The 23,134-nt window shown below is 40.2% G+C and overlaps 1 protein-coding gene across 6 annotated transcripts in view; it reads right to left on the bottom strand.

The window, feature by feature from the left end:
• Positions 1 to 5,749: 5,749 nt before the first annotated feature.
• ZBTB44 (zinc finger and BTB domain containing 44) overlaps positions 5,750 to 23,134 on the bottom strand; it is a 41,719-nt gene continuing 24,334 nt past the window's right edge. For 3 of the 6 annotated variants that reach the window (XM_074849007.1, XM_074849009.1, XM_074849008.1), the window contains 4 exons: positions 22,594 to 22,678; positions 16,828 to 16,991; positions 14,183 to 14,483; positions 5,750 to 12,076 (listed from right to left, as the gene is read on the bottom strand). In XM_074849007.1, the coding sequence (XP_074705108.1) occupies positions 11,794 to 12,076; positions 14,183 to 14,483; positions 16,828 to 16,991; positions 22,594 to 22,678 (833 nt within the window). In that variant the 3' untranslated portion in view covers positions 5,750 to 11,793. The remainder of the gene's footprint in view (positions 12,077 to 14,182; positions 14,484 to 16,827; positions 16,992 to 22,593; positions 22,679 to 23,134) is intronic. The other 3 variants (XM_074849010.1, XM_074849011.1, XM_074849012.1) reach the window with 3 other exon arrangements.

Here is a 23,134-nt window from a genome sequence, read left to right as displayed (position 1 = left end):
TCTTCTCGAAAGAAAGGGATCCAGTTCCCTTCCCCAGAGCTGCGTTGCTCCTATAGCGCTGAGACAAAGAGGGGCAAAACCAGTAGCAAAAAAACTACTTAAGACATCACAGGCAGCAAAAAGGATCATCTCCGTGGAAGAGCTTTATTGTACCGAGGGCTCTATAGCCACTCTTTTGATGAGAGCCATACTTTAAAGGCAATCTGCCCTGAATTATAAACCATACAATATTCGAGGAGCCAAGAGCTTGCTATTTCACACTAAGCGCTATTAATTGTTCTGGTTATCATGTTGTGCAGTTTGACCTAACCTACTGATTTCCCCCCACTCCTGCTGCAAAACATCCATCACTTTTTAAAGGGTTACATAAAGCTACAGGGAAAGGTTCTGGTTTGTGTTAGCTTGATAGCTATAGACTTTAATAAAGCACCCATCACAGCTGCCTAGCTACACTATAGATCAAGCTCCTATAATTCTTTTCATGTCTCCAGAGGGGAAGGCTAAGCAAAACATAAAATTTAACCTCCCAGTGCTTTATTTCTGGCTTGGAGAGATGTCAGAGGCCATGTGAGCTTTCACTTTTTCCTTGCTCCCTTAGAATCCACAGCAACAGACGGAAGGAAGCAAGCGGGAAAGGCGAGCAAGGACAAGAAGATGGCTGCAGAGACCGCACTCCTCACGTCACCTAACAGCACGCCAAGGGCAACATGCAACGCTGAGTTACTGGCCCAGGAAAGACAAGTGTAAACAAGTGGCCTTTGGGAACAAAACAGCTAAGGTAGGTGGCTTTGAGATCAGGATTTTTTACCTCAGCAATTCTACTAGGGATGAAGCTGCTTGTCCAGTGCTGCCCTGTGGCAAGCCTGGCAGGAAATCCAGCACAAAGGCTCCTCACAGCTGAGCAGGCACGTATGAATAGTGAGCGTGGTACATTCTGCAGGTTTTCTTGACGCTTTTCTCACCGAACCTGTTGCATACAGGGTAGTGAATTCCCTGGATGACTCACACTAGCACACATGGCAGTGGGATGTGTAGCAAACCCATCTTGTGTAGGAGCCTCCAAAATCTGCTTCCTTCTCTCCCACTGGAAGCAACAAGGCTCCTCGGTCTCCTACCACTCAGCGTGGAAAAGGTGAGGAGGAGCAAAGAAACAACAGGTTTAATTCCTGTCCCTTGTCTCTTCCTGGATGTGTTATTCCCTGTATCAACAGGAGAAATCCTGGAGAAACAGAGAAGCCACATTATTTGTTTGGTAAGAGATCCACCCTGGCATTGTTTTGCACACCTACCTCACACAAGGGCAAATTAATTCCAGGAGGTTAGCTCATGTCCGCACAAACCCGTTAATGGTCCTGAGCAGTAATTGCATCCTGCCTCTATCAGACAGATCACAGAAAATGAGCTGGGCACAACTCCTGTACAACACAGGCAGGGCTCAGGCTTTGCCACTGCCGCAGCCAGCTAGACCAAGAATTTCCCTGTGTTTTCTTTACACGGATTCAAGCACGACCAAACGGTGTTCACTCTAAGGAAGCATTCCTCTCTGAGGTACCAGACGCTGCCCATGCAACGCGCAGCAGCCGCGTTGCCTTCAGTTCCACTCACAAACATCTGAACGCCTGCCAGATGGCGAGTGGAGGAAGTCATGTGTGTGCACACACGCGTACGTGGGCCTTCTCCCCAGACAGCGTGGATCAGCGACGCTGGAATCGCAATACCCAATGATACGATGTGTTAAACAGTTTGTAAAAAAGTTTTAAAGTCAAAGAAACTTGAGCAAAATGAAAATATTGATTTACCTTACAGTCAGATAAAAAAAAAAAAAAAGAGCTGTAAGCTTTAGAAGATAAACACAATTCTGTCTCTAACACAAATAGAATTTTAAGAGCAATTCACTTTGTTCTTCAGGGAGATTTTTCACCCTGGGCTTGTGCTCACTTTTGAAAAAGAGGCTGACCTGAGCATTTTTTTATTATTTAAAACATAACAAGTCAACCCAAAGCCATTTCTTTTTGTTTGGCTCTTTCTTTCTCTGTATTAATTTCAATTCAATCAACGAGGCAGTTGCATAACTGTTGTTTATAATTGCTGTCACGTCAACGCTGAAACTGATCACTGCAACACTGAAGTTATATAAAAGGTTTTGTTAGGATTTTTGTTATTTTTCTCATTTAAATTGTGGGAAGATGAAGTTCTACCCTGGAGAGATGTTTTGGTTTTCTGAGCTCTGTTGCCTATTAGTCTTGTGCTTTGGTGTCTTTTCTCTCCAGTTTTGTTCTACACAGTGCAAGGGTCTGTTTATGCACATAAACTCTCCAAAAACAGTTCTGTCCACCCCATTAATACACAGGCTATAAAATACACTGTGCTGAGTCAGAGAAGCAACTGGCAAGAGTAAAGTTCACCAAATGGGTAAGCTCTTAAGGAGCAATTTAAACACATTTCTGGAAAGGCAAACTATTTAAATGCTTAAGTGGACTGGGATTGTAATTTACCTTGCTCTTCTGAAGCCTGCAGACTGTTACCCTTCCGTGATGTAGTATCAAACCCCGAGGGATCACTTCTCCTTGTGTGTGAGTCAAAATGTCTTCTTCAACTACACACAGAGAAATGATCCTGGAATTGAGAGTCATCTCCTCCACCAGCCCACAAACACATCATGGTTTCCTCACTCCTCTCCCAATACTTCTGGTTATTCCTCTTTGACTCAGAAGTCTACTCACCTGGAACACTTTTCCCCTGCCTCCAAAGAATTCAGATGATCCATTTTGCTGTTAGTTTTTTGTCCTTCTAGAGGCATGAATGCCAGGGGCATACTCACAGCTATCTTGGGCCCAAGGTAGTTTCAAAGCTAAACTGCACTGCAAACATAAATGCTTTAAGCCAACAAATAATTAAGGGCTGTACTTTGTTTTGGTGTAAATGAATACTGCCCATACTTATTCGATGTTCCTTCATACTTAACAGCAATCTATTTGTAGCTGACATTGTTTTTTCTTAGAAATAGTCTGGAAAATGTCAGAGTCTATGCAGAGAAAAAACTAAAAAGAAAAATATACTGAAGTACCATCGACACTCCCCTCTCCACCAAAAAGCTCCCTCTCAAGACCGCAAATTACATCCGCTTCCTTAAAATTAATATCTCATCCATAAATCCTGCCTCCCTGTGGACGAGAAGCTTGTTTAGAGATGAGCGCAGGGTCGCAGGGAACCATGCCTCTCCTTTTCACTCCAAACTCAAGAGAAGTTTGCACAGGCTAACAGAAGAGCGAAGCAAGGTTCTTGCTGGAGGTTTAAGCTAGTAACCTGTCTCATCCGGTGAGAATTAACCAAGATAAGGACAGTAAGAGCAGCTTCTGTAGAGAAGCAGCAAGGAGAGTTGGTCAATCGACGCGTTTGTTCGGTCATTGTTCAAAGTTCCTTCTGAATGAGCACGTACAGGGGAACAAGCAGTGACTTGTGAGAAAAAACTGTTACCTTCTAAATGATGGGAGTAGTACAAAACACAGGGCCTGAGCATCTAGCTTTATTCAGGCCTAGGGAAGACTGAGAATGCAGTTTAGGCAGGTGTATTCGCAAAGATAACTCCCACCTAAATCCAGTCAGTTGCACTGGAAATGGGAGGCGTGTCTGAGAGTCAGCGGTAGTGGCGCAGCCACACAAGTTAACGTACAGTTGAGCCAAGCACCTCTCTTAAGTTGAGGTCATTCCCTTCAAAATTTGGATGGAAGAGTTTAAACATTCCCTTCAAATTTGGATCGAAGAGTTCAAAATTTCAACAATCAGAGATAAAGGGTCAGGTGAGATACACAAATAGATGCCCGAGGAGTTGCTCTGTAGTCTTTACTGTGAGACCTTGTGACTGAGACAAAGGCAACTGATGATCGAAGGCAATTAACTCAAGCCTTTAAGAGTGGTTTTCAAACACATGTTTTTCACTCTGGGTGTCTGGGGCCTATTTCGAAAGGATTTGTGGAAGGCAACTAAGAAAATCAGGGCTACTATCCTTAAGTGTAAATGAGCTATTCAAGAGTGCATGCCTCCTCTGAAAAGTGTTAACAGATCCCCAAAATCAGAATGACTGAAAACCACATGTCTCTGAGCTGTAACGGAGGCTCTAACATGTACACACTTACCCCTGCTCTGCTTGCTCATGGTCTCACAGCAATCTCTGCTCTAAGAATGGTGATGACAGAGTTATGCTCAGTGCTCTGGAGACGCAGCATGCACAAGCAGCTTGTGAAAAGCGCTTTAGACATAATCCAAGCCAGGTTTCTCTTAGCAGCTTCATTTTCACCAGGATATCACATACGTAGGAATGGTGCAGTAAGCCCTGGGAGAACTGTTCCCTGCTCTACTACATTCTCGGTAGCTACGAGTTCAATCTCATCTCGGCCACTCTCCTCTGTGCAAAAGAAATAGTACTTCATTACTGTCAGGAATAAAATGCTTAAACGCTGTAAGGAAGCCACAAAAAAACTTCATAGCGTACACTTGCTTTAAGGATGTCTAAAAGATGTTTCAGGCTGAACTTAAACATATGGTTGTGCTTTGGAAAAATCCGCTCGAGTCACAAGGCTGACCCTCGATATCCATCAAAGGTATGCATTTCAGCAGCCTTGCCTTAGCTTTAGGACAGTATATGCTCATATACAGTCATACAGGCTTTAGATTTGTAACGGTCTGCTAAGCATCACTGCATACTCCTAACTGGGTCTGTCTGTCTTCAAAGCAGCAAAATTCTTGCTTTTATGGGAGACCAACAGACTCAAAGCCTTTACATCTCAGCCTTCCTTCTCTCCAAAGCCTTCACCAGATACGTTCCCTCTTCCAACCATGCTTTTGATAAAATACTTCTGTCCCTGTGCAAGGTCCCCAGGAAAACAAGAACTCAGAATTCAGCCACTCTCAACCCCCCACCTCCCAGGCTCATCGTGGCTGCTTACTCCACACCACAGAATGCTTCTCCATTTTTGTTTTCACTCCCATGTCAGATGCTGAATGTGATTTGACCGCCAGTGTGTTAATCATGCCTGCCTGCTTGTTTTCATACAGGCTACTGGGCAGAGTTCTAATCATTTCAGCCAAGCAGTTACAAAACTTCCATTTTCCTACCTGTGCCCTAGCTAGGTGTTGATCCAGACAGCATTCCAGCTCGGTCAGACAGGTGGGTCTGTAGGAGGCAAATTAATTTAATTGCAAGGGCTGCCAGAAACAGCAGAGGTGTATTTTAAGTCCCATGACTCTAGGCTGTTATATGACTATTTTGAAGCTCACAGCTGCGATCACGATGACTCTGTCTACTGTCCTTTTTAAACATCTTCTGCTTTGACTAATTTGATTAGGCTCATTCTTGGCTGGCTTTCCATCAGTAAAACCCCGTTCAAAAGATGGCCCCACCGCTTTTGCAGAATACAGCCTAAAAGAGAGCATTAACAAAAGGACATGTAATATACAATGGAAAATTAAACAGAAATGTGTACTTTATTCTTAATACTCTTCACTCATGTAACTTCTCCAGTCATTTATTAATGCTTATTTTGTTTTAAACTACCTTCCTCCCAATGACAGCTTCAGCAACAGTGAGTTCTCCTCATACTCAACTATTTTGAGACTCATTATAAGCAAAAGTTATAAGCAAATGTAGCTCTAGCAACAGAGTTGCACCTTCTTACACAAGGTCAAAGCTAGTCTTTTGTACTGGAAGACAAACTCTGGTATAGTTAAATAACGACACAAAGCAAAGATATACTCCATAAAACATTAATATTTTAATGAAAAATCTTAGCTTCATGTTTCTATCCAAAGACACTCAAAACTAGTTTTTCTCCCCCCTTAATTTTGACCTATAATGGGACCAGTTTGGAGATATTTTTTTTTTGTATTTTAGAACATTTTTTTTTAAAGATTAAACAACCAGGCTAGCAAAAAGGTACCCAATACATACTTTTCTTATATCAAACAAGCTAGTATTTCAATACAATGTAACTATACAGAATATATACATTACACATATGATCACAAAGCAAACACTACAGGCTCAGAACAGATTTGAAAAAACATGATATTCACATTGATTACAATAACTCTAAAAATGATTGTAACGTTGAAACGGCACTTAGTTTACAAAAAAAGTCACAAAAATATATATAGCCACCAAGAACTATGGTTCCTGAAAAATACTAATAGCCAGATAGTATTATATAAAATGTGAAGTGTATTTAAACATCGTATACATTAAAAAACAAAACCAAAACCAAAAAACAATTCTGTTAAGTCAATAAACATGCCAAGTAATCTAGCTGTGGCCAGCATCAACAAGAGAAGCTGTACTGTGGATGAGATGACGACTGGATATACGGCTGGTGACCGGAGACTGGCACAGTTAAGGGGGTTTCACTGTTACTAAAATGCACAAAGAAGCCCAACAATAATTTAATTCACATTTTTTCCTCCAGCTTACTCTTTTCCCTCTTCGGGGTTTCACCATAGGGCAGCACCTAAAGTGAAGGCACTGCAGGAACAGGGCAAAGAAGCTGTCCAAGAACTTGGTGTAGCCAGGGCTATAAGTCAGAATATCAAAAGCATGCATCAGCTAAACGAATGGTTAAACAAAATCACTCCTCTGGGGACTTCAGCAACCCTCAGGAAGACCGTAGGTACAGTTGCCACACAGGCTGGCAGCACCAGGAACTGATTCGGCTTTTTTTTTTTTTTTTTTTTTTTTTTTGTTAGTGCAACCAGATTTGCAGTTGAGACCTGTGGGACACTGAATTACTGTGATAGCACACATTGAGTTAACAAAAACCCAGAGCAGTAAGTACTGTTGCATCAAAAAAATTCACATTTGTTTTTTATGGTACATTTCCTCAAATACTTTGAACCGACCTCTATTTGCTAGGGGCCTCTGATGTGGCTGAGGCACCATCCAGCCTTGAACCCTCTTATCTGTCATCAAGATGCTATGGAATTTATTATGTCCATACTTGGAGATGAGAACCCTCCAAAACCGGGTTTCACCTTGTAAGCAAAACTCGAACTTAATCGATCGGAATGAAAATTAGCTATTTTCCATATTCTGATGGTGTGGAAGTTGCAATGGATGTAGGAGCAACAGGTGCTCCTACATCTGCATTTTCTCCATCCCTGCAGGGTGCACAAAGCTCCCGTTCTATTTGCATATAAAATGCTTCATGGTTTGTCTCAGAGAGAGACCGGCAATAGTCTCAGTGCTCTTACATCCTGGGGCTGGAGGGGAAAGCCAGCAACCAAGAAGCGACTGAAGCCCTCATATAAAAACTTTAAACCATAGCTTAAAAACAATAAAATTTTATCCCGTAAGGGACATATAGGGATCATAGTCTTATAAAATATATTTTACTGCATTGGCAGCTATTACTTTTTTAAAAAGTTTAAATTCACACCTTTTAGACTCAAGATACATGTGAACCCAGAACCATTTTCAATAACCTAGTCTACTAATCTCTCAGTATGAGAGACTTGACCATAGTATCTGCGAGCCTGACAACTGAACTCAAACTGTAGCGAGACAGACAAATCATCAGGAACACACATCTTTTTTCAGTGGGGTATAAGAACAGCGACAAGCAGTTCTGATGGGGAACTTCATTTGCTAAATGTGTAGGCATCCCCCATGGATCTCCAGGGGAGGAGTTGTGCTATGTGTCTGCATTGAAAAACAAAACAAACCCTTACAACTTGGCCAAATCTCCCGCACAGCTAAAACATCACTTCTTTTTCGTCTGCTCTCTGTGGGGAAATAGAAAGCTGCTGATTTTTTTCCCCCCTCTCCCAAAACACCGTGTTAAATCAGGAAAAAACCCATATCCCTTCCTTTCCTATTGTTCCCATCAGACGTACTGCTCTACACAATATGCAAGGAGTAAAGACCCTGCACAGACTCTGAGAATCGGGGTCCCCAGCATACGGCAGAACCTTGCTAGTTCTGTGGTAGTGAAGGCACTCTGCTTGCAACATAGATGGGTGAGGAAAGGATTTTCCACTGAGTGCAAAGATTGGTGCCACATGGGAGAAGGACATGCAAAAGCAAGACATAAATCACTTTGTGAATGAATCTGGAGACTAATCATCGACAAAGGAACTGCTGCAATGGGTCATACGTGTAGCCAGTTAGAAGAAATTCTAAACAATTTTTAAGGGCCACAAAGATGATGAAGGGACTAGAGCATCTGCCATACAGGCTGAGAGCGATCGGACTGTTTTGTTTGGAGAAGGCTCGGGGGATCTTATCAATATGTAAAACTACTGGATAGAAGGGGGCAAAGAAGATGGAGCCAGGCCCTTCTCAGTGGGCACAAGCTGAAATACGAGAAATCCCACCTAAACATACTAAAACCTTTTTTACGGTGAGGGTGGTCAAGCACTGGAACAGGTTTCCCAGAGAAGTTGGGGAGTGTCCATCTTTGCAGATATTCGAAATCCAACTGGACTGAGCAACCTGTTCTCGCTGACTCCGCTTTGAGAGTGGGGGTTGAACTAGATTTAAGCATCTAGTTCACTAGTTGAACTAGATCACCTCCAGAGTCCCTTCCAATCTCAACTGCTCTGTGATTCTGTGATCCTTGTCAAGCAGAAATATAAATGCATACCGAATACTCTTTTGGGGGGGCGGGGGGGGGGGAGAAAAAAAAAAAAAAAAAGAGAAAAAAAGAAAATGCAGCCCAGAGTTCAAAACCCTCTCATAATGTACTGAAAGAAAATTATGCTTTAGGTTTAATTCCAAATGTAGTTTAAGGCAAGTTTCTTCTAGCTTAGTTAGATATCTATGTCTCTCAATTTGGAATCTAAGCATATTAGCAACAGAGATTGTTTTAAGATGCCTATGTTTTTACATCTCTCCTGTAAAGAACACCAGCATTTCAAAGAACTCAACACTTCCAACAAGTTAGGGAAAAGAAATAAAACGATATTTGCATTTAATCTGTGTTCGCTTCTATGGAGAAAAGAGATATTAACAAGAAACAATTACAAACAGGAAAATTAACAAGTAAACCCAACCCTAAAACAAACAAACAAAAAAATCCTCTAAGAACTATTGTTCCTGCAGTTGAATCAGACTGAAAAGTGAGAACTAAATTAAGATGTTATGCAGAGATTACAGGCTCGAAAAGATAATGTGTAACACAGTGCAATGAACAATGAAACCCATGACTTGCCTTGTACCAAGCTGTTAACAGTTAATGATACTCATTTCTTTTCAAGGAAGAACAGATTAGAGCTACAAAGTCTTTTTAACTTTTTTTCCCCCCTTCTCTTTGGTATTCAGAAAGCAGTTTGCCTTCTGACACAAAATTTTAAGCCTTAAAAATCTAATATCCAGATATGTCTATTGTGTATTTGCATATTTTCTCACCAATAAACTGTTTAGCAAAATATCTAATGGGTGAAAATTATCAGAGGCTAACAGAAGATTATGTCCAGCTATACCTGACCACCTTTGATTATTTCATCTGTACAGTCTGGAAATGTGTTTCTACGTGAAGTACTTTTTACTACATGAATCCCCAAGAATTCTCATATACCTGCAAAGTGGAGTAACACTTATCTGAAAAAAAGAAAATGATGTATTTGAGTTCAGTGTCATAGCCCTATAATTCAGGATAAAATTCAGCAAAAGGCATTGCCTTGTCTCACTGGCTTCTCAGTTACAGAAATCAGAAGTGGAAGAGAGCTGGTCTTTAAATTCAGCCCATCAACAGACACTGGACTAATTCACAGTACAGCATCCCAAAAAAAGAATTTCTCCTTCAAGCCCTTTTAAGACTACTTACAAAGGTAGACATACAAGACTGAATTGTAGCAGAGAACTTCTTTGCAGCATGTTTCTAAAACACCCTTTGGATCTGGTGGAGAAACTTCATTCCAGTAACTTGCAAAAGACTTAAATCCCACTGGTTTTGCTCTATTTTACTAAAATGTGTGTTTTTTACCTAAAACACAGCAGAGAAAAATTGTTAAAAGTCACTGAAACCCTTTAAGCTTTTTCCAAAGGGCAATAAACTTTTTTCCTTACAAAAGTTGGCTATTAGTAGAAACAACTCAGGCCTACAGAGTATCAGAGCTGCCTAAGCTAACTGAATACAAATTGATCTTGCAATAAAATACGACTTTTGTGTCTTCTGTTTCTTCAGGAGCAACCTGTCTCTATTGGTTTCATTTCCTCCTCGTGTTTGCGTAAAACAAATCCAGACAGAAAACAACAATTTAAAAAAACAAGATTCAAAACTAAGGGAGTATACCATGCCTTTGGAATCCTAAGACCAAGTAATACCTACTCGTTCAGCGTGTCATCTGTAGGCGACAGGCATTTGGCATCAAACACTGAGTTAACTTCAGAAGCAATAAGAAAAATCACAAACCTCCTAATGTATTTCCTAATTCAGGTTTCAAAGCAGTACTATAGCCCAAACAGCCTCGACAAAACAGGACTCACTGCTCTGAAAATCCCACACCCGAAATTTGCAGCTTTTTCTAAATATGGAAAAACGAAATTGCAAATCTTTCAATTTATTGCTTACTTGAGCTGTGTGTGTAGCTGGAGTAATGGCCTTTAATAAACCGAGTTGGCAAGGATTTAAAATGTTTTGAAACAGGAACAATTCATCATTGCTATATAGGCTTTTTGTAAACAACCCCCTGTTGGGTTAGAAAGTTGGCCTCTAAAGAGAATAAATTGCTTGTTTTGTCCAAAACAGACTAGTAAAAATCGCAGAAACTATACATGCATATGTATAAATAAAAAAATGTGCAATAATGCACAAAAGAGCTCATTTTTTTCCCATCTGTAAACTCTCTCTAGCTAGCTTTTGGAGATTAGTAAAAATACAGTATATATGATAGGGGAAGTGACCAGAACTGCAAACAGTCTGGCTACGATTTAAGAATTTCAGTTTGGGAAAACCTGCATTTTCATATGTGGTTCCCCTTCTACAGAAAGATACAGTCATGAGATGTTTGTCAGGCTTGCACGGATATATACTTTTCTATCATCCTCCATTCATTATGCACCATTAGACTTTTCCTGACGGTACTATTTCCACGCCTAACCTTAGATGGGCAAATCTGGCCAGACTATTTGATCAAGCGGTTTCTAAAAGGGCTGGAATATAAGAAGTAGGAATACCTGGCATGACATCACTTGGTTTGTCAAAAGTGATTCATCTGAGATGAAAAGGGACAACGTGTTTTTAAAAAGCGTGTGGCTGTTAGTTTCAAAAATGCTTACCATTTCCAAGAAAAGGGTTACAGTAAGCGCTTTGAAAAACAGCAGGCACAGAGATAGGAAGTGTCATTTTTTTATGCAGAAGATTAAAGCATCCACTCAAAACTAGTCAAAACTGTTCAATAATGATTTCCAATGCATCCTTTTGTTTGTCATTTTAAAAAGGTTTCCTCTGATTTCTCTCCCTTAACCAGAGGGTCTGCAGAAGCAAGAGAAACTTAATGAGCTGCTCTAACTGTGGAAGAAGAAATAGTTAAAGTGATCTGAATCAGTTGTTCTTCTTTAGAAGTGTATCACAGCTTCCATGATGTTCTGACAAGATCTTTTTGTGCATTCAGTCTTAAATATTTTCACAGAAGTGAGCATTCAGTCATGAAAAATAATGTAACATCTGTTGCAGTTTTCTGTTTAAAGCGTAGCTTACAAAGTAAAAAGGGAAAATCTCCCCACTTTTTAAAAAAATTAAATTAAAATGTACAGGACCAAACACAGGCACTTTCCAAAGAACAAAAATGAAACCAAACCATGAATTATTCAATAGTAATAGATGACAGCTCCGGTTTCGGAGGGTCACCTGCGGCTGCCTCAGCAGTGGCGTTAGTCTTTGGCTGCTCTGGCACATCTTCTTCCTTCTCTGCCAACCCACCCAGAGACCCCAAGGGGAAAGTGCTTTCACAATTCTGAGTTGACGACACCTGTGAAATGACAGGCATTTGGACAGAAGAGTTGCTTTCAAAGCCATGCTCCCCTAGCTCATACTGCCCGAGGGTCTCTTCTTGTTCCTGGTTTAAGTAGTCCGGTACTAGGAAGTCACTAGAAGAGGGGCAAAGGACAGAAGAGAAATGTCATTTCTCACACAAACATCAGCGATATCAGTTTCTCTGCATCAGTTACATCACACAAGCTACATACTGCATTGCACAGAGAACAACGATATTCACTTCACATTGCTCTAAGATCATCACAGCGACATACTTCACTGAGCACTATAACCTGGTTCTCATTTAAACACACAGAGAAGTTATTCAAAAGCATCTCTTTTCCACTGTTGTGCATCCGTATTTCCTACACAGCAACTTCTTATTATTTAGATTGTATCACCTTGATGAGAATGAAAGTTAATGTCTCGAACATCATATGGCACTGAAAACCTCACTGCAAAAAGGGAGCACTGAACCTTTAAAAATAGAAACAAAAATGAGTTCAGCACTGGCAAAGATGTGGGCCTTTTCCACCACTGAGAGAAGATCCACCCAAGAAACAGCAGCAGCACTCCTCTCAGAGTGGACAGGCTGTAAACAGAAGCATGAGGTGAGGAAGCAAGGGTTCTGCTGAAAGCACGAGGAGGCTGCCAGAGACAGCGGGGTTTTGTGATGTTGACACGTACCACGCTACTGCAAAAAGAACAGAATTGCATTTCCTTCCTGTTTCAGCCCTTTCTGGACAACAGTTCTGTAACTCACTCTTACCAACTGGTGGCTGAGTGTATCCAAAGAAAATCTACCAAACTCTCCAGTAGCATTTTCAGAGCATGAGCACATTACAAAAATAAAATTTCTTTGCAAATTTTCAGCACCAGACATGTAAGTTTGTACTTGAGGCAAGTATAATATATATATAACACACATGTACATTTGTATGCTTTGGTTCCTCCTTGCAATAATCCCTTTAAAAGCAGTCCTTTGCTTAAATGACAGCAGCATTCGCTGCTTCAAGTCCAAATTCACAATCAACTACGCTCAATGTAGTGCTTGTAAATTCAAGCTAAAGGAAGGCCTATAGACAACTAAAATCATATACTTTAATCTGACTTTAATTTGACGATGACAATAAAGTGCTTACCACAATCACGGCATCATCCCTTAAGAGTTTTCACTCTAGTTTTGGCACAAGCGCTAAGAACAAGAACTGCGTAAACCCACTTATACTTTTAAACAATATTCTGTTGGGAAAACAGTGACTGGCTTTCCTGGTTTGTTTTGCAAATTTTTCATCCTACATCACTTCTGAGATAACCAAATAGAACAAATTGCTGAAATGTTTTGTAGGGGGAAAAGCATAATGTCTAGAAATCACGAGAGATGGTATGGTAGATGCCATAACATTTACAATACATTTCTTTTGCATTGCTGAAGACAGATGACTTAAGACGCACCAAGCTGCACCCTCTCTGTAGATTTAAGAGCTGTGAGATCTATCTCCCTCCAATTTCCCTCATCCACTTTCGTATTTTTCCATCTCAAATTCCAACGGTTACAAACATTTCTTTCAATATGAGAATACAGAGCTAGTCTCATGCCTCAGAACCCTTTCAACAGTCTTCAGTGAAGTGCATTTGTGAGATATGCCAAGTCTTTTGTGCCCTGATAAACAAGAAATGTCCAACTGGCCCTCACTATTTCAAACCCTATTAGTCTGATCATTTAGTAGTATGTTACCTAGAAAATGAAAAAAGAGAAGGTATGGAAGCATGCAATCTTTCCACAATATTAAGCAAGTACTTAAAATGAAGTAATAAGTCTATTCCCTATGTAAGCGAACAGGCTACGTACGAGATTTTGAACAGCAAATCATTTACAGAACCCCACAGATACTATAGTATAGAACGCTACGGCTTAACACCATCAGCCTGTCCATAGATACTACTGAAAAGAGAAATTAAGTAGCCCAGAAGCAGCTTCTGCATATCACTCGATTCTTCAGTGCCCTCCTATATAGCTTATATGCTGTAAGACAGATCAGATATAACAGATAGTGGCACAAGAATGAATTTGACTGGAATTAGCTGGCAACCTGATGAGAGGCACAGCAGGCTGCCCTGAAAGCAGGAAAAGATGATTTAGGAAAAAAAGAAAAAAGGCAAAAAGGAAAAAAAAAAAAAAGCAAGTTTCCCTGTTAGGTTTTTGCTGTGCACCTCACCTGCTCTGGAAGTAGTTTGCTAGCTCTGACGCTTCATGGTTCAAGCTCCTCAGGTGAACGATTAAATTTCCAGAGTTGGTGAACATGGCGCCACATGTTTTGCACTCGTAAATCCGAGGCTTGCGGATAATATGCCGGGAAACCCGCATGTGGTGTTTATATTCCCCGAAGGAAGTGAAAGTGGCACTACATATCTGGCACCGGAAACAGCGTTTACCTTCGTGCTTCAGGCGATGCATCTTTAGCGAGTAAGCTCGGGTGAACTTTTTCCCACAACGGTCACACTGAAATGGTTTAATGCCTGCGGAAGAGAGAGCAAAAAAACATTCACCTTTTGTAATGAGAGGTCACTGGCAAAATCCTTCCAGATTTCTAACAGCAAAAGGACAGCAGCTGTGGCCAGTCACAGCGAAGCGCTGGTTTCGGATGAAATTCTCTGCTTAACTTCAAAATGGCAGAAACAATTAGAACAGAGCTATGCTTTCTCAGAACCAACTGCTAACAGGTTTCCTAACAATGTCACCTGTCCGTAACGCTTACACGTCTTCTTCCCCACAGTTTAAAATGAACATAAACCTCCATGGATTAGACAATGGCTAAGATCCTGAGCCACAGCCAAAAAGTATCCGATGCAGCAGTCATCTCAAACCATCTTTGAACTCCTTTGATCTCGGGAGATTCTTGTGCCAGACTGGTTCCCAACAATGCAATTATCAGACTACCCTTAATTGCAATGTCTTTTTCTGGCTGCCTTTGGCCTCAGAGAATTGTTCTGGCAGGGGGACTGTGTGCACAAGGATGCCCCTGTAATGCAGCAGGAACGGTGATAAAAGGGTGAAGTAGCAGCCTTTATATTGCGTGGGAACCTTTCTACACAAGAATCTTCAGGAACTCTGCATGACAGACAGCTCTCCAAGACCATTTACGTTCATGCTTCTCATTTTTTTCTCATATTTAGAAATTCTGTTGCTAATTCATTTTTCATTTATCACAGGCATTAATAAAACCCTGAAACATATGAGCTCTACAACATGTTGCAGTGGCTGAGAGTACATAATCACACCCAAACAGAACTATGACAACATAAAAGACTGAATCACCAAAAAGTTAAGATTTAATAAAAAGTCTGAACTCCAGAAAGTGTGGAAATCCAAACACGAGGCCAAGAATCTGGAATATGGAGCTCTATTCATAATAGGGCTGTCAAGGAATAAAAAAGGTTTTTTCAAAAGGCTGAATGTGCATCAGTCCAGGCTGTTAATTCCACCAGTCTTTCACTCTGCTTTCCTTATGTTCAAAGCGGGAGCTGAACTTTTAATTGGGGCTTTTATACAGAGAAAGCTGTAGTTAAGGTTACACTGAAACTCCTTGTTAAGCATGTGAAAACAAGTTAATATACTAGAATATTGTCTTGTGGAGCTAAAACTTTTCATGCTTTCGTACTGTCCAAGGGCATCTACTTCCTCTGATACTCTAAGGAAAATCTCTTCAGCCATTTTGCTTATGTGAAAACACTTTCAACATTTACAAGTTTTGAGAGTTTCTTTTGCATGCTAATTACTCTAAACCAGCTATTCAAATCTCTCCCGACTTTGCCCAGGGGTTGCCAGTTGACAGGTCGGCCAGAGATGCTTTGCTGAAGCCTCTCTGTCTGCCATCAGTTAAGACTTTAGCAACTGGCTTGGGATAACGTCACACCTGATGTGCCCACAAAGTTTGCTTTTTTAAGTATTAAACACGTATTATTACTGCTGGCCTAAGCACAGTGTGGTCATTTTGCTTGAAATTATTTGACAGATAATTGCTGACAGTGAAAAACTTACACTGCGACAACTGTGGTTGCTCTGCCCAAAAACGGTACAGCATCTGTGTGCAGGTAAGAGTCAACCTCAAACCAGGAGATGCTAAAGGATGAGGCTTAGTGCTCAAGTGCAATAACCCTCTAATACTCCCTTCATTCACTAAAATGCCAATGCTATTGCCAGGTAAGGCTGACAAGTTTTGAAAAACACCGATAGCAAAGACATTAGGAGTTCATACTTGGGTTAGAAATCAAAATGAATGCAACGATTTGGGGATTGAGACTCAGAGGAGGCATTCACACAAACCTTTTGCTACCTGTACTATCTGTAGTAGCTAAATTGATTATCAAACCAACTCAGTTGTCCTGCAATCCCTCCACAAATTCTGAGATCCAAAGGCATATAACATTCTTCAACGCAAGGACATAAGATAGGTAATATTTTCTTATGGCTGCAAGTCTCCTCTAAAACACAGCAGACAATTACAACATGTAAGAGGAAGAATTTCAATCTACATCTCAGTACAATAAAAGAGCCAAGTATACTTTATTTCATCTCAAATCTTTATCATGAAAATGACTTATTCTGATGAGTTTCAGGCAATCAGATTTTTTTTTCAGTCCACACAAACGCTAATCATCCATGAGTAGAGCTATCAGTCAGATTTGATGTATCAAAACAAGCGTTCAGGGAGACGTACCTCTGCCCAGTCTTTCTGAAATCAATTCTCAAGCACTTGGCAGGTGATTAAAAAAAGAATCGCATTATTATATTTGCTGCACAGTGAGCAAACCTCTGTGAGTCTATAAATTAGTAACTCTTGGAAACGGTAACACTTCTTACCTGAGTGGATGAGCATGTGTTGTTTTAAGTTCTGAATGCGAGTGAACCGGACCCCGCAGGTTGGACACTGAAAAGGTCTGTCTGGACCATTTGGGCTGGGTCTCTCTGTGCTGCTGGTAGAAGGAGCAATGTAGAGTTGGTAGGGATACTGAACGTTCTCCAAACTACAAAGAAAAAATTCACTGATTTACAAGCAAGCTAAGAAAAAAAGCAAGAAGCCTTGCCCATGGAAATCTGAACCCTGAACACATGGTTCATGGGTATGCAAGGAAGAAAAAGGCTGTTGTTTCACATTTCTCCTGAAATCTGTATTTATGCTGGAAATCTCTGCCTCTACAGCAGTGGGTCCGACCTGCACCTGAAGTCTTACAGTCACTGACTTTGCACATCTGAACAAAACCAGAGAATAACCTCTGACTTCTGTTTCTTTGGGCAACAGGCCCAAGCACCAGCTGCAAACTGAACTTTATTTTCCAGGCATGGGCATTTTCTCAAGCGTATCGATGATTTACAATCAGCAAACAGCCCCTGGGGAAGAATTTAAAGAACTGAGCAAACTGGAAAGCAAAGGAGTATTTTGCAGTTCCAGTGATATTTACAAATGAAATTCAAGCTGATTCATTTTCATTTCAATCCAAGTTCAATGAACAAACATTAGTATCTATAATTACATATTTCTAAGTTTAAAATATCGATGTAATTAGTCAAGACTTGCTCCTTGTCTGATTCAATTGGCTCCGAGAATAGTTCAAGCGCTGTATTTAAAAAACAGCACACAGACTATAATAAAGGAACAATTTAACTTTCAAAGTAATTTATTTAAAACTGACTAATTGCTCCTACATAGCCTCTAGCTGTAAACTGTTTAAGGGAACTACAGGGTTATAATCCAAGTCCTCTGGCAAGAAACCTGCTTCGCTAAAGGGCATAGTGAAATAAAAACAAAACTGCTGGTACAAACATAATAACAACTGGAGTTTGTACTTACCTGGGGTTTCCCTTTCCTGAGCATTCTATATTTTTTGTTGAAGTAAGACATTTCAGCTTGCTAACAGCCTGATGGCAGATCAGACGTCACTGGAAGCAGGGAACTGCTCTGACCCTGAATACTCCACGGCCAGAACCATGCAATTTTAGTTCTATTAAACTGTAACGTCTGAAATGTATTGAGAAAAAAGTACAACAATGTCTCCTGTTGCACACAGTCAGAAAGTCTCCCTGATTGAACAAATCCTTTCGCTGGGTTGCTTCCATCTCAAGCCCAGATTGCTGGTTTCGAGGTTAGCCTGAATGTGTGGACTTCTAACGTTCACAGGGATGAAACGTGTGCTTTGCACAAATACATTTTCCTATGCACATCATACAAAAATCCACAGAGCAGATCAGCACAGGAGGTCAAGAACTAGGACCGTCCTTTTAAAATAAATACCTTGACTGTCTTTTTCTACTCTGGAAATGGCTGTCAATACAACTGTGAGAACTGGATATCTGAACTCGGAGTACAATGATGGGTCTTGCTGGCAAAAGTTCCAGTTGTAAAATTTATCTGGAGAGAGAGAGCAGCAGGTATTGCTCAACACACACAAGATAAAAGTGTTTCCTGCGGGAGTTTAGTATCAATAAGTCTATAAAACCCATACTGATTTCTGGTCTCACATGGAACTGGAATAATATTTGCTCTAAGGAAGAAATTTTATTGTCCTTCACTTCTTTTTATACACAGTAGGGTCCTAGAGAGCTGTGGAAAAGACAGATGCTGACAGACTACTTGATCTTTGCTAAAGGGAGTATTTGCAAGAGGGAAGTTACCAGCTCACGTCCTGGGCCTGGCAGAATGTAGTTCACTGCCACTTAGGGGTCTAAAAAAGCCAACTGACAGCTCACCAGATGCACTTGCAGTAAGTGAGGGTATTTTTTTTAACATAGGTTGTGATTTGTCTAACCAAATTTCTGACAAACTCTGGCACTCCCGTTCCTCTCTGTGAGCAGATCACTAGACAAAGATCAGATTTTAATCTACTCAGATGCGGAGACACTAGTTTTGTCTCTGGAGTTGGTATGACCATGCGCTTTCCACTTTACCAAGGAAAACTCATATCAAAACAGACTAACAGACAGGTCTGTTATCCAGAAAATTTAAAAAATTGAAGAAAAACATTGCAAGAAAAGCGTAAGGCATAGAAGTCCAGCTGCCATAACAGCCGAACTATACCAAATAGCCAAAAAAATAATCAAATAGCCCAAATGATTGGGGCCCAGAATAGAGAACTTGCCCCTCATCTGGTATTTGATGAACGTCATGCACTCTGGCTAAGGGGCAAATCCCTTCAGAAAAGGTTTCCTTGCGCTCAGCTGACTGGAGAATTCACAATTAAAATTTTCACAGCCATGTGCCAACAGAAGTGACAGCTGCAATGCAGGGGTGATAAAGGGGTGACTGGCTGGGCAGCCAGAACTCCTGCTCTTAGATGTGCATACAGTTATACACGTGGTGTGCTCAAATAAGAATTACGTTTTGGCTTTTTGCAACAACATTTAACTTGCTTTATGGAGATCTTCGTCTTCTGGTAACATGTCTCTTAGGTCCTTCCTCCCTCATTCCTGCGTTAGGGAATTGCCAAGAGGCAAAAGTGCCTTGTGCTCCTTGAGCTTTCTAGGGAGACACTCTAACTAGGGCAGAAATTAGGAGCCACAGCTCTCCTTTTGTTCCCAGCTTTCTGAGGCTACCTCATCCTCAAAGCCTGTACTGGTGCCAGCTGCTCTGCAACTGAAACAGAAAGAAGAAGTGCTGTGGGGACAATCTCCCTAGAAGAAATTTAAAATAAAGTTTGTTTCTTTCCTACATAAAAGCTTCATGACGAGAAAGGCCGGTTAAAGCTGATAAAATAGGAATCACGAGGCTCTCCAGCTACCAGTGACTGGCATGTCTTTTTCCATCCTCGCACTGCAAGCAAGCTGAAATACCTATTGGTGACATAACTGTGGGCCTCAGCACAATGAAGAAATTACATTTGAAACACAACCATATTTTCTCTCCCCTGCTTCCTTCTCTCCACATATACTCAGTTTTTCATGACTTGCAATTTGTGATAAATGTGGCATTTAACAGTTGAGATTTGTCTAACATGCCAGAGAATTTCTCTAACAGCTAGATAAAGAGATCGGTTTAAAATGTTTTCACTGTAATGCTTGAACATTCTACTTGCAATTTTTTCTTCTCTTCACCAAGAGATTATATACATATTTAACTATGTAGAACTAAACTCTGACAAATGTGAATGCCAAAATGCTCAGTGAGCCTAAAAATGTTCTCTATTTGTAAATAACAATTATTTTAGAAAAGTGGAGGTTCTCATTATATTGGATCAGAGAGATCTTTTATAATTGAGCTTTTGCAACTCCTTTTTAAATGCAGCCACGAACTGATACAGAGACAAACTGTTCAACCAGCCAAGGCTGAATTACAGATCTGCGTTAGAAAAGTCTATTACAATCCAAATGCAAAATATCAGAGAAAGAATGTATCAGAGTTCACTGTGAAACAGTAGTTTTAATACTTAACAGATTCCTGTGTGTCTATTGAGCTGACAACAACTGCATGTGACCTTCTGTTTATGAAACGCTGATTATGGAGGAGGACCAATTAATGATGTTAATTATTTAACACAGAAACTCAAGAGATAAGACATTTTAAATTTTGAAATATTTATGATTGTTTCCACAGTGGTAAGGATGTAATATTGAAAGACCTTCAGATGGGCTAGCCTTTTGTTTTGTTTTATTAATAGAAATATAATATATACTTACTACAAAATAATTTTTTCAATATAAATTTGCACTGTCACAACTGATTTTGACATTTTGAGAATCTCTGCTAATAAAGAAATGTACAACCTGGACTTAAACTAAAGGTGCATTAAAAAAAAGAAACCAAACAAAAAGTGAGGGGAAATTTTCTCCATCTCTGATTTATTGCTCAAGTTTTCATTTGATTCAGTTAGAGATACGTGTTTTATTTTATTCAGAATCCTTATGCACCCAAAACCGTGTGTCCAAATTGCTGCCCAGAGAATTGATGGGCCATATTTATTTGCTGATGTGCCCATCCTGTGCTTGAAATGGGAGTTTAGAAGTCCAGTGCTCGAAGGGCTGTCACAGCGTATCAGAATGCACCGTCCCATCCTGACAGGCATATACATGCACACATGTGAAAGGAAAATTCTTAGGACCTGAAAGCACCATTTTACACATTTACCCGATTCACGCAATAAGTACAGTCTTGGCACTTTCATTTGAATTTATAAAATAAATCACTTGGTAGAAAATCTAGGTTCTGGAGTCTAAAATTCTCGTAAATTCCCTTAACTACTAGTTCCTTTACTGTTATATAAACAATGTGCAAATTCTAGTTCATTTTGTTGATGCTTTTGTTACTTTCAAACCTGGGCATAAACTAAGGCAAATAGTCTTTCCTTCTCTGCACGGAAGACATCTTTTAGTGGGAATTTTCAGTGTGTTTGAAGGATTTTATATATTTTGAATCTTCTATGCAGTTTGTGCTGAAGCTCTGCAATTTTATAGGAAATTTCTGAAACAATCCACGGCTGAAAATATGTATGCCACTTGACTTTAGAATGATAGCTTTTAAAACCTGGATTAGTTCTAATGCAACATGTGCTCCTACTATCAATTCAAACCCTAAGTGCTGGGTATTATTTTTATACTGAGGTTTGTTAACAGACAAAATCCTCTCTGTCATACAAAAAAATCTTATGTAGACAGTTACTTTCCCTTCAGATTTAATCCTACAATGGGACAGGTTTTAGATGGAAATGGCAGGAAAGATTTTTATGAGCTATGAAAATGCAGCTCTCGATAGTTATCTCTATAGGGAGTGTCACTTGACACAGTTTCTGGAACAACTCCCAAAGGTTCACACTTCTTCCTCAGACCCACTTGTCTAACAAAACACTATGCAAGAGCTACCTTGTCAATACTTTAAAAATGTTGCTTAGAAAGGGAATAGCTAGCTATATGCCACACTTGACACATACCACAAAAGCAAAAAAACAAAAGTCAAACCAGCAGCGTGTACCCTTGTATGGCACTTGCAGGTACATCACTTTGCTGTAACAGAACTACGGTACATCTTTGACCAAACAGACCCATTTTAGTTTGGCCTTCTCTGCCAGCCTTCCCTGATAAGGGACAACCTTAATAACTCACTCAGCACAGCAAAAGACCGCTAAATATTTACTGTAAGTGACACAGAGCTTCTTGGTAAGAAGCTACATGCAGAAAGTCTGGGAGAAAAGATTTAAGGCTGCTCTGCCTGTTCTGTGGTTTATGGCAATAGCAATGTCTGGTGAAGCCAAGACGAAGTACTTGCTTTCATTTTGTTGCTTTTGTGGCTTTACGTCAGCTTTAGCATGCATGCAACTACCACACCTGTTTCACAGTAAAGATTCTTTTTTTAAATTATTTATTAATAAAGAGCAGTGATGAAGAAACAGCAAAAACATGACTATCTTTCTTCACCAGTGTTGCCTGGAAATAGACAGGAAATGAAAAGCAACAAGTAAGCAAATTCTGACTTTCATCACCTACATTTTCTAAAGCATCTGAACCTTCAGGCACTGATCGTACTTTGATCAACACAGAGAAGTAGATGTAAAAACAATTAAACATTCTGGGATGAAGGCTGGGTAGGTTAATTACAGCACAGCACTTGCTGCAGAACAGTCTGCACACTACATAGGTACATACCGATCATCATCATCTGCGTGAGCGTTAGTGCCAGAGGTGCTTTGGAGTGTGGGTAATCCCTCCGTAACCCCCTCATCTATTGAGCCTAGGCAAAGAAAAAAGGGCAATTTAATGCAAAGAAGTGTTCAAAAAGGGTTGGGGGGACGGGTAGATACACATAAAGCTTGCTTTCCCAAATCTCCGAGAGACACTGCTTCCTGGGTGATAAGATACTAAAATTGTCTTGGGAAAATCGTTTAGAAAACCCAGAAGCAATGTGTTCCAAAGCAACTTCTCCTCTGCAGCTAGTAAATGGACAACTCAAGAAAGTGCAAGTATTTGGCACACCTAGAAAATGGAAAGACATCTATGTTAAATACAGCCAGAGCTTTCAAAACACATGCAGTGCTAACACTGTAAAGCAGAAATGTTACCTTCACCTGAAGGGAATATCTCATCAATTTTCAAGACTTCTTGAGCAATAAAGAGTTCAATCCTGCCACACTACGTTGCTTTTGTGTTCCAAACATTCCATATATATATATTTGTTGATAATGCCTTC

The sequence above is a fragment of the Strix aluco genome, chromosome 23, assembly GCF_031877795.1.
Source record: "Strix aluco isolate bStrAlu1 chromosome 23, bStrAlu1.hap1, whole genome shotgun sequence".
Classification (NCBI taxonomy): Eukaryota; Metazoa; Chordata; class Aves; order Strigiformes; family Strigidae; genus Strix; species Strix aluco.
Note: the sequence above shows the minus strand (reverse complement) of the source record. Positions and strands in the feature narration are given on the sequence as shown.